Raw genomic sequence first — 11,829 nt, 5'->3', positions numbered from 1 at the left:
CTGGTCTCAAACTCCTGACCTCAAGTGAACTGCCCGCCTCAGCCTCCCAAAATGCTGGGATTACAGGTGTGAGCCATTGCGCCTGGCCAATATGCTTTTAATGATATTAATTTTAATTAATTACTAATATATAACTAACATAAATCAGCACTAATCAGATTAATCGGATTAATATTGATGAAGTTAATGTTTGTTTGACCTATATAATTATATTAATAGTATAAATACAATTTAATATTTATTAATAGTTAATAAGCCTTAATAATAAACTTTATTAATAGATCCTGAGGTGGGAGGATCACTTGAGCCTGGGAGGTCGAGGCTATAGTGAGTTATGTAAACCAAAATATATCTGAGACAGGTCTCAAATCAATTTAGGTTTGTCAAGGTTAAGGACAATGCCTGGGAGATGAGTGTAAACCAAGAAGTTTCTGAGACAAGAAATTGATCTTTCTGAATCAGTTTAGAAAGCCATTGCACTCCAGCCTGGGCGACAAGAGCGAAACTCTGTCTCATAAATAAATAAATAGAGTTTATTTTGCCAAGGTTAAGGACATGCCTGTGACAGAGCCTCAGGAGGTCCTTGTGGCAGGTGCCCGAGGCGGTTGGGGTACAGCTTGCCTTTATACATTTTAGGGAGACATAATATATCAATCAATATATGTAAGATCTTATTGGTTTGATCTGAAAGGATGGGATAACTCGAGGTCAGGGGGCTTTCAGGTCATTGGTAGATTTAAACATATTCTGATTGGCAGTTGGTTGAAAGAGTTAGTAGAAAGGAATGTGTGGATTACAATAAGGTGTTGGGGAGAGGTAGGTTTTATCATGCAGATCAAAGCCTCCAAGTAGCAGACTTAGAGAGAATAGATTGTAAATGTTTTTTTCAGACTTAAGGTCTGTATTGATGGGCATAATGCTGGGTGGGTATAATGAGGCATGTCCAATCTCCCACTTCCCGTCCTGGCCTGAATCAGTTCTTCAGGTAATATTTTAGAGTGCCCTCCCATAGGAAGGAGTCCATTCAGATGGTTGCTGGGGGCCTTTGTATATTAGTTTTGGTTTACAGAGATCTGTGCCTTTCTACAAAGGTGATATTGAGGGCTTCACTATTTAAAGGGGAGAAGCAGGCTGGAGGGGAAAAAAGGAGGGTATGGTCACATTACTGAATCCACAAATTGCAAGAGAAAAAGAGCAGAATAGTGGAATTATGTATTTCTCTGGTGCTCAGTAGATAGGCATTTTATATAAGATAAGGTGAACATAGAGTTACCTGTGAGGATATTCACCCTTTCATCTGTAGCTCTCTACTTTGGAACAAAAGGAAAGGCAGCTTCTTGCATAAGTCAGCCTTCAGCTTAATTTTTTTCTTTTGTCAGGGTGCGTTGGAGTCTCAAGTTTTTATTTCCTTTTCACAGCAATAATCTTTGCCACTGAATTCCAGGCTTGGCAACAGAGCAAGACCCTGTCTCAAAAACAAATAAATCCATAAATAAATATTTAAAAAAACAGGGTTAGGCTGGGCACGGTGGCTCATGCCTGTAATCCCAGCACTTTGGGAGGCTGAGGCGGGCAGATCACCTGAGGTCAGGGGTTCGAGACCAGCCTGGCCAACATGGTGAAACCCGTCTCTACTAAAAATACAAAAATTAGCTGGGCATGGTTGTGCAGGCTTGTAATCCCAGCTACTTGGGAGGCTGAGGCACAAGAATCACTTGAATCTGGGAGGTGGAGGTTGCAGTGAGCTGAGGTTATGCCAGTGCACTCCAGCCTAGGCGACAAAGTGAGAATCCGTCTCAAAAACAAAACAAAACAAAAAAAAAACCCTTAGAGTTAGGTGTAAATACTGTGGGCATTTGAAGACATTAATTGGAATTTTGTACTTGGTCCAAAATATGCGTTTTTAAATTATTATTTCGGAATCATGTTACTTAAAATAGCCTGATTTGAAAATCAGAGAATCTTAGAGTTGGATGAGAACTTGTGGGTTATCTAAGTCAGTCTTTCTTCCCCTGTAGCGGATATACTTTTCTGTGGTATATCTGTTAAGAGATAATTTAGAATACAATTATTTTTACAATATAGTATCCTTTGAAATAAAGCCACTGATGAAAATTTCACAATTATATGATGGATAAATTATAGAAAGAACTTGACATTTGTGCTCTAAAGACTTAAGGATATGGAAATTTGAGGGACAATGGATATTTAGTTCACTTTCTGATTTATCTTTTTTTTTTTTTTTTTTTGATACAGAGTCTTGCTCTGTTGCCCAGGCTGGAATGCAGTGTCATGATTTTGGCTCACTGCAACCTCCGCCTCCTGGGTTCGAGTGATCCTCCTGCCTCAGCCTCTCGAGTAGTTGGAATTACAGGCGTGTGCCCCCACACCTGGCTAATTTTTTTTTGTATTTTTAGTAGCAACGATGGGGTTTTGCCGTGTCGGCCAGGCTGGTCTTGAACTCCTGAGCTCAAATGATCTGCCTGTCTCCTCCTCCCAAAGTGCTAGGATTACAGACGTGAACCACCGTGCCTGTCCTATCATTTTTTGATGAGATAATGATTTCTCCCATTGGGTGCTGTTGTGGAGAGTAGGCAGTAAGTCTCAGAGAGGTGCTGTGATTCCTCAGCTGTGCTAGGAAAAAGATGAACTGATTTCCTGGTGTTAGCAGTGGCAAATCCTTATGAGTCTGCAGTAACCTCAATTCTTGCCTCCTCAGAAAAAGAATTCGACTGAGGGGCATAAAGAGACTGAGGCAAATTTTAGAGCTGGAGCGTAAGTTTATTTAAAAAGCTTTAGAGCAGGAAAGAAAAGCAGTGAAGTACACTTGGAAGAGGGCCAAGCAGGTGACTTGAGAGATCAAGTGCCCGGGTTGACTTTTGACTTAGGCTTTTATATGTTAGCATACTTCCCGGGTCCTGTGTTTCTTCCCTTGGGGTAGGCTGTTCACATTTCACAGTGGTTTGCCAGCCCTTGAGAGGGGAGCATGCGCAGTGTGTTTACCAGAGTTGTACGCATGCTCACTTGAGGCGTTCTTCCCTTACCCATTGAATGTCCTTAGAAGGTCATATACCAGTTGAACTCCTCCATTTTACCTCTTAATGTGCATGCTTGATCCCACTCACCCAGCTCCTGAGATCTTATCAACAAGTTGCTGATCACAAGTTTCAGGTTTTTTTCTGTCTGTTGGGAGACTGCCTTTCCCTGGTACTGGCTGCAATCAGTTATTGTTTTAGAGAGACAGTTAACCACTGCCTGACCATCACTTGATGGTCACCTGACATACCTGGTGGTAGGGGTTGAGGGGTGGCCCTCTCCTGCCCTGCTCATGTCTGACTAGCTACCTACTGTAATACTGGGACCTTGGTTGTGGTGAAACTAAGAAGGGAGGGACAGACTTTCTGCTGCTTTGGTCAAGTCATTACTAAAGCTGTCAGGTGGGAGGCAGGTGGGCAATATACCCATGGGGAGTATTTCCTGAGACCACGTTTTCTGGATATTGGTCACCCAAAGAGTGGGTAACTGGCAAAATTCTGCTTCCTTGATTGTTTCTAGAGCCCTGTGTCTCTTGGAATAAATCACTTTTTAATAAGGTAATCAGTGAGGGATTGGCACGTAATTTATCATGTGATGCAGTAGCCAGCTCATTTAATAAAACTTCCTTGTAAAAGTTAGTTTCATGACCTAATGTTAGGATTTGGTTTCAGTGCACATAATTATATAAACAGGTCTTCAAATAGGTGTTTTTGTAGACTGTTTAAGTAATTTTAATGCATATGTCTCTCCCCTTCCTACACTGTGTCCCACAATGTTTTAATTATAGGGTTCATCTGCTGATCGGAGTCAGTGGAGAGAACCAACCAGAACATCGGATGGCTTGTGCTCCCTTTACGAGGCAGCGTTATGTCTCTTTGAAGAGGTACGTAATAATCATGGCTTTTGTATTGAAAACTTTGTGTTAAAATGCTATGGCATGTATTTATCCCTTAAAAATAATCCATTTTCTCTGGAAAAGCTACAAAAGGAGGTGGCACCAGTTGTTACCTTTAGAGAGTGGAACTGGGGTATCTAGGGTGGGGGTGGGGTGAGTAGGAGACATACTTTTCAATGTGTATACCCTTTCATTTGTTTTGATTTTTGAATTATGTGCTGGTAACTTCAATTGAAAGAATTTTGTATTAAGTAAAACACATAGAAAAATGTACACATATATAGCTTAATTATTATAAAATACCCTTCTAATATGTACCTAGGTAAAGAATTTTCTTAGTCATTGCAGAAGCCCTTTCACAGCCTTGTCATAACCTGTTTGTCCTCCCCAAAGTAACCACTATTGTGACTTTGATCACTTCCTTGTATTTCTTTATACTTCTGTCAACCAGATGTGCATCCTTAAACACTATAGTCGTGCCCATTAAAAAAAAAAAAAGGAAAGTCTTTTAAATCTTTTAATCTTTAGGTTCCCTCCTCCATTTTTCTTTTCCTTCAATATGTTTGTTCAGGAACGTAGGCTTTTTGGGCTGTAGCATTTCCCACAGTCTGGGTTTTGCTAATAGATTACTTATGATGCAGTTCTGTATGTTTCTTTATCTTCTGTATTTCCTATAAATTGGCAACTGGATCCAGAGGCTGGATCAGTCGCAGGTGTTAGGTCTTTAGCAAGACTGTATACATGTTGTGTTCTTCCATTAGGTTCCATCTGGTTGTCTTTGTGGTATTAGCAGCCGTTGATGGTTAATGACTACATTAATTCATTTGTGCTTGGTTGCAAAATATGATATTCTAATTCTGTCGTTTCTTTTTATTAGTGTTGGGGTGATCAGACCCAACACCAGGTCATGGGGGTGGCAAAGTCCGGTGGAGTCAAAGGATTGAGAAAAAGACAGTTTAAGAAAGGTGGGACACCAGAGGGCCATCCCTATCGTGGAGCTCACGGTATTTATTGGTAATCTAACAAAGAAATAGGTGGTGAGAATGTGGAGATCAAAAGGGCAGGCGCATGGTCTGCAGCTGTGATGGTTTAGCATTTATATGAAACATGTTCTGCTACTTGAGATAATGGGAATAGGAGCCAGCAAGTCTAGACACATTCGAGAGGACATTATGCAAGCCCTGCCTCAGTTTCCCTCCCAACACTCAGCTTTTTCCCAACATGCCCTCTTTTTGTAAAAGAGAAGGTATCATTATTACTATCATTATTACTAGCTATCATTATTACAAGAGGTGGCCTCTTTTAATTGAGCAAGGCAGTTGCAGGCTGTGCAGCCTTTAAATGCCGGGTTGGTAATCCAGCTTCATTTTTCTTAGCCCTTATTCAAACTGGAGTCACTCTAGTTTGAATGTTTCCTACATACCTCCCCTTTCCCTTAATCTTAGGGGTTGCAGAAGGATGAAGGTCCTTCTTCTGTAACTTCTTCATGCTGAATAGGGGTGATCATACTCCTGCCTAACTATTAGGGGCTCTTGTATTCAGGGTAGAGAGGAGCTGAGTCAGAAAGCACTGGTCCATTAAGCATCGTGACTCTGGTCAGTCCTCGTTCCATCTTTGCATTCAGATTCAGCTGGCTCATGGCCCGTACTAGGGGAACCCGGGCCATGGTTGGGATTCATAGATCCCTCCAGTCTCCCATTCCATGGTTGTACGCATCTTGAGGGCATCTACACGGTTCGCTCATCTCCTGCAAAAACGCAAGCATACCCTCACCCCCACATTAGTAAATCTACTGAAACAGAAGCAAAAACTTTTGTGGCTGTAGCCAGGAGGCCACTGAGAGTGAGAAAATAGGCCTTTTCTGATTAACAGAAGGCATAGAGAAAGCAAATCAAGGCTTAAAAGCAATCCTTAAACCTTCAATTTGCACTGTACGGGTGGGTCCACTAGGTGCTGTGGCTCATGATAGATCTTCAGATGTTTGGTGGGCACCCACATAGGCACCTGATTGTCACCTGGAGAGACACAAGCAAATCATCTTCCCCATAAAATTATCTTTAGGCAGGAATCGGAGGAAGTAGACTCAGAGGTAAGGAGAATTTTGGGGCTTAATGACTTCCTGATGTTTGATAGGTGTTCCCTTGGAAGTTAGGAATTCCCTTTCCATATTGCTGTGTGAGCATGAAGGACTAGGTAAGCATACTTAGAGTCTGTATATATACTTACCCTTTTTCCTTCTGCTAATTCTAGTGTATAATGGCCCCTGCTTTTGCTAGGATGTCTCTCCCTAACAAAGGAGTGGGATTTTCAGGCATAATTAGAAAGGGATGTGAAAGAGTAAAGTTCCCCAGTCACAATTTAGTGGCGGGGAGAAGTATCTAGTGACTGACTATCCTAGGACCCTTCGGATAGTGACAGATCTGGAGGACAGTTGTCTAGGACAGGAGAGTGAGAAGGCTGCACCGGTGTCCAGGAGACAGTTAACCTCCTGGCTGTCAATGGTCAAGCATACCTGGGGAGGGTGATGGCATGGGCTGGCGCTTGCCCCGGGCACCCTCAGTCCTGCTGCTGGATCATCTGGTTAGTGGCTTCTGACTCAGAGGACCTTCGTCCCCTGGGGCAGTGGGCCTTCCAGTGATTCCCTTGACATAAGGGGCATGGATGAGGGGGCGGATTATTTCTATTCAGGCAACCTTTTTTAAAGTGTCCTTGCAGACCACACTGGAAGCAAGCCCTATTAGGCATTTGATTTTCCCAGCCTTTCCCTTTTCCAGAGCCTCCAAAGTCCGCTTGCCTGAGGGTCATGGCTAAAGTGGTGGCCTTTTTTTTTTTTTTTAATCCCATTTGATCTGCTCCTCCTGATCTCTATTATAAAAAACTGAGTTTGCCAAGTTCAATAGGGTTTCTAAGTTTTTTCCTGGGCCTAAGGTGGACTTAAGTTTTTTCTAATGTCTGCAACTGACTGAGTGATAGACTTATCCTTTAAGATTGGCTGGCCTTCAACAGAGTCAGGTGACAGAGAGATATGCTTCCTCAGTGCTTCCCTTAGTCTCTCCAGAAAGGCAGTAGGATTTTCTTTCCCTGTGTTGTGGTGGACATCATTGAATAATTCATAGGCTTCTTCCTAGTTTTCATTAGTCCTTATAGCACGCAAGTTAGCAAATGTCTGCGGTACCAGTCTCCGTGTTCTGATTCTGTGTCCCAGTGAGGGTCTACACAGGGAACTGCCTGCTGACCTGTGGAGAATCGTTCTCTTTCCTCTGTTGTCATCCTATCATTGACCTGACTGAGATACCAGAGATCGCCAAACTCTTGGGCTGTAGTTATGGTGGCATTTGGGGTTAGTGTCTGATCTAGCAGTAACATCTCTCCATGTCAGATCAAAGGATTGTCCTAACCCTTGTAAAACATCAGTATAACCATCTGAGAATTTACCTAGGTCTATTTTAATTTGTTTCAAGTCTGAGAGGGAAAAAGGTACATACACTCTTGGGCCAAATTCTCTAGAATACATCTTAGGAATCTTAGGAGTGTTTTTGCCTTGGAGGGAACGTTTCCCATCTGAAAAAAACATAGGGATGCCAGCACCCCTAGTCATTTTCCAATGAGCATTAGTCCTGGAGCATCCTCTTTGGTCCTAATGCTTATTCCTTTCCAGGGTGCATAACCACCCATGGACCTCTGCTTATCGGATTAGTTACGCTCACCGATGTAGCAGTCCTGCACCTGTTTTCCCGCTTTTCTTGACCACAAAGGGGTCCGGGCTGCTGGATTCTAGTGGTCCTCTACCAGCGTGCCCAACATTGTCTTTGTGCTCATAGGTGAGTTCTAGAGCTGGACTGGGTTCCTGAATATTTCATAACAACCCAGCTGCCCCATCAAGATGCATTCCCATAAACAGTTCTTACGCAAATTCGTTTCAGAGAGGATGTAGGTAATCTTTTGAGTCGGGATTGAGATAGTTTGATTCTGTGAGTACTCTAAGACTTGGCTGAGTGCAAACAGCTCCTACGTTTGAGCAGACCAATTATTAAGCAATTTTCCTAACTCTGCTTCTATAAGAGTCTCCCTATCACTTACTGAATACCCATTGTGTGGTGTGTGTGTGTGTTTTCCCCTCTCTCTCCCCCTCTTCAATCTCCCGGGAGGAACCATCTATCCTCCTGTCCTGAAGGGAGTTTCTTCTAGGTCTAGTCGGACCTTTGTATGGTAATTAAGATTTAAATACCTCGTTAGGAAACCTGCTGGGTTAAGGGAATTTTTAGTGGTTAATGTTAAATCTTTTTCTAACAGAATAGCCCCATACTTTGAGATTTTTGAGTTAGTAAGCTACCTTTTTGCTTTTTGATAGCTCTGAACTGGTGAGGTGTGCTCACAATGAGGTTTCTTCTAAAAGTTATTTTTCTACTTGTTAGCAAAGCAATTGCTGCTACAGATCGAATGCATTATGGGCTATCAGGGGTTACTGGGTTAAAGATTTTTGGTAGGAAGGCTACTGTTTGTTAGTGGTCTCAGTGCTTTCCGGCTACTCTCTTGTTTACACTGACAAGGTAGTATTGGAGTGTTATAGGGTCCCGGAGAAGACCTTCAATTATCAATTATAGGTTTTAAGTTTACCCTAGCTTTTAAAGAAATAGTACACTTTTCTTTACTTGTATATCTTTCTCCTTTGTAGACGCATTTTGGAAACACAGTGGAAGGACGTTTGTTGTCCTCCCTGCTGGATGATAGTTACGGGAAATTGCCATGCTTCAAGGTCTCCCTCGGCTCTAGCCTTCTGAATAGAAATTTGTATAGCACCGATTGCTCCAGGTTTAATATTGCAACTATAGAAGCAGTAAAGTTTTGTAGCTAATTCATCTTCTCGCCCATTAAGAGGAGAAAGAGGAGGTGGCCTTTCACTTAATTCAGCAGGTGGAGCTGATGGGCTAAAACATACTTTTTTCAGTTTCCCTTTCTTTTATTTCCTCTGGTTTCCTGTTCCTCACACTCAGAATCTGAATTTAGTTCTTTACACTCGTCTTCCTCTTCCTCATCTGAATCTGCCTCATCATCTGTTTGAAATGGCTCAAGAGCTGCTTTTATTAGTGCCCACATTGACCAAACCAATATTGGAATTTTTGCTCCATCTTTATACTTTTTTTTTAAAATCTCTGCCAATTCTCTCCCATTCATCCAACTCCATAGTCCCCTGTTCCGGGAACCATGGGCAAAACTACTCTACTGCACTAGAGTGAGTGATAACAAATTCTGAGTACGAACTTTCACTCCCCCCACTTCGTAATAAATGCCTTAAGAAATTTAAGCAGAATGACTGCTTTCACTTTGTTCTATTGTTACCCTGGTTCTTCCAAGTGCTCAGCTTTCCCCCGAGCTGCTTTTAGACTTCCTCGGGTGTCCTTTGATGTTGTATCCTCTGCTTTCACACGCTCTGGTGTTCCTTCATCGGGGTCTTTGTCACCCCACATTGGGCAGCCAGGAATGTGGGGGTGACAAAATCTGGCGGAGTCAAAGGATGGAGGAAAAAAAGACTGTTTGAGAGAGAAAGGTGGGACACCAAGGGGCTATTGCTATTGTGGAGGCTGTGAAGGCCCTGAGCTCTGGGAGCCCATGGTATTTATTGGTAATCAAAGAAAGAAACAGGTGGTGAGAATGTGGAGGTCAAAAGGGCAGGCACATGGTCTACAACTGTGATGGTTTAGCATTTATATGGAACGTGTTCTGCTACTTGAGATAATGGGAGTAGGAGCTTAGGCGCCTAGGAGGGCTAGAAGCAAGGAACCAGCAAGTCTAGACACATTCGAGAGGACATTATGCAAGTCCTGCCTCAGTTTCCCTCCCAACACTCAGCTTTTTCCCAACAATTAGTTGCAATATTTTTATGAAGAGATTCCCTTATTGACTGATTACTCTGCTACGGTTTATATAGGAAAAGCAGACTAAATGCTTGATTCTTTTCATCTGTTCTTTATTTACCAGTTTTCAATTTAATGAATTGTCCTCCTACCATCCTCCAAACTTGGCCAATTAACTTCATTTAAAAAATACCATGGGCTGGGCGCAGTGGCTCACACCTGTAATCCCAGCACTTTGGGAGGCCGAGGCGGGTGGATTACCTGAGGTCAGGAGTTTGAGACCAGCCTGGCCAATATGAAGAAACCTCGTCTCTATTAAAAATACAAAAAATTAGCTGGGTGGGGTGGCGGACGTCTGTAATCCCAGCTACTCAGGAGGCTGAGGCAGGAGAATTGCTTGAACCCGGGAGGCAGAGGTTGCAGGGAGTCGAGATCATGACACTGTGCTCCAGCCTGGGCAACAAGAGCGAAACTGTGTCTCAAAAAAATAAATAAATAAATAAATCATTATGAACCCACAGATTTAAGCCTGTTTGAGTTTCAGCACATTGAATTATTATCTGCAGTGAAGGTCATATTGTTTCAATTTTGGCTATTAGTCTCTTCAGGGTAGTTCCTAAGTTATTTTATCATAAGCCTAATAATCTTTTATAGTCTCCTTGCTTTCTAATATGTTTCATTGTTTCTGGCTGATCTTACACATTTCTTGCCCCCAATCTGAAATCATCTAGTTAGTTTTCTGAAAAAAAGTCCTGGTTTCTTTTATTGGAAAATGATGCTTCAAGACCACAATCAGGGTGCTAGAAATGCTTACTGCTACTGAATTGATCTTATTTCTAGGCTTTTATATTCATAGTGGACAGAGCTAGGATGTGTATACATGTGTATTTAAAGCTAAGATACCTAATGAGTTCATACTGATACTTTCAAATTCACAGCTATAGAATTTTTACTTAACCTTTACATTTATATCTTCTTCCTTTTAAACTAAGATTTCTGATTCCCATAGATACAAGGATGAGAATTAGAAAATGCCATTATTACTCATTTGTTTTAATTACATGTTACACACATATACACATAAACAGTCCTAAAATAAGACAAATAACTACTGTATGGTTACTGAAAAAATTAATTTCTAAAGTATGCTTTCCCTGTTTTTTAGTAATTGCATTACATCTATATAGGGCATATAGTTATTACATACTCTCTGCATTTTTTTTGTTTGTTTGTTTTTTTGAGACAGTCTTGCTCTGTTGCCCAGGCTGGAGTGTGCAGTGGTATGATCATAGTGCCCTGCAGCTTCTATCTCCTGGGCTCAAGTGATCTTCTGGCCTCAGCCTCCCAAGTAGCTGGGACTACAGGCATGTGCCATCACACCTGGCTAATTTTTTTTTTACTTAAATTTTTAGTAGAGATGAGGTCTTGCTATGGTTGCCCAGACTGGTCTTAAACTCCTGAGCTCAAGCGATCCTTCTACCTTAGGCTCCCAAAATACTGGTATTACAGACATGAACCATGGCACCCAGCCTGTCTCTGTTTTAACCTTCCTTTGGTATTAGTTCTACAAATGATTACATATTTAATGCTGAATACTAGTCTCTGTGTCAATGTCTATTCTTTTTGATAGTTTGAGGGTCATTCTCTAGTAGATTTCTCAATAAAGAGTCATCAGAACAAGATTTCTGAGTTTTTGCATGTTGATAATTGCTGTGCTCTTTATTCTTGAATGTCAGTGTTGATAATATTCTTTAGTTCATCTTTTCTTTAGTTCACATTTTCTTTTCTTGTATATCTTAAATATGTTACTACATTCTCTTCTGGCATGAACTGTTACTGTCAAAGTCCAAAGGTAATCTGATTTTCTCTCCTGTGTAAGCCACGCATATTTGCTGAGAAACCCAAAGAATTTTTTTTTTCCCCTTTAAAGATCACTAATTTTACTATAGAATATGTCTTGATATTATTCATTCTGGGTTGATATTCTTAAGAGATGTGATGATTCAATACGTACTTTCAGATCTTTTTTATTTCAGGAAAATG

General features: G+C 41.5%; 1 protein-coding gene across 1 annotated transcript in view; it reads left to right on the top strand.

Annotated features, from left to right (window-relative positions):
• The window catches only part of HERC1 (HECT and RLD domain containing E3 ubiquitin protein ligase family member 1), a 250,627-nt gene that overhangs the window by 77,030 nt on the left and 161,768 nt on the right, over positions 1 to 11,829 (top strand). The window contains exon 7 of the mRNA XM_011969255.1: positions 3,824 to 3,919. Coding sequence (XP_011824645.1) covers positions 3,824 to 3,919 — 96 coding nt within the window. The remainder of the gene's footprint in view (positions 1 to 3,823; positions 3,920 to 11,829) is intronic.

Source organism: Mandrillus leucophaeus, unplaced genomic scaffold, assembly GCF_000951045.1.
Source record: "Mandrillus leucophaeus isolate KB7577 unplaced genomic scaffold, Mleu.le_1.0 Scaffold12, whole genome shotgun sequence".
NCBI lineage: Eukaryota > Metazoa > Chordata > Mammalia > Primates > Cercopithecidae > Mandrillus > Mandrillus leucophaeus.
Note: the sequence above shows the minus strand (reverse complement) of the source record. Positions and strands in the feature narration are given on the sequence as shown.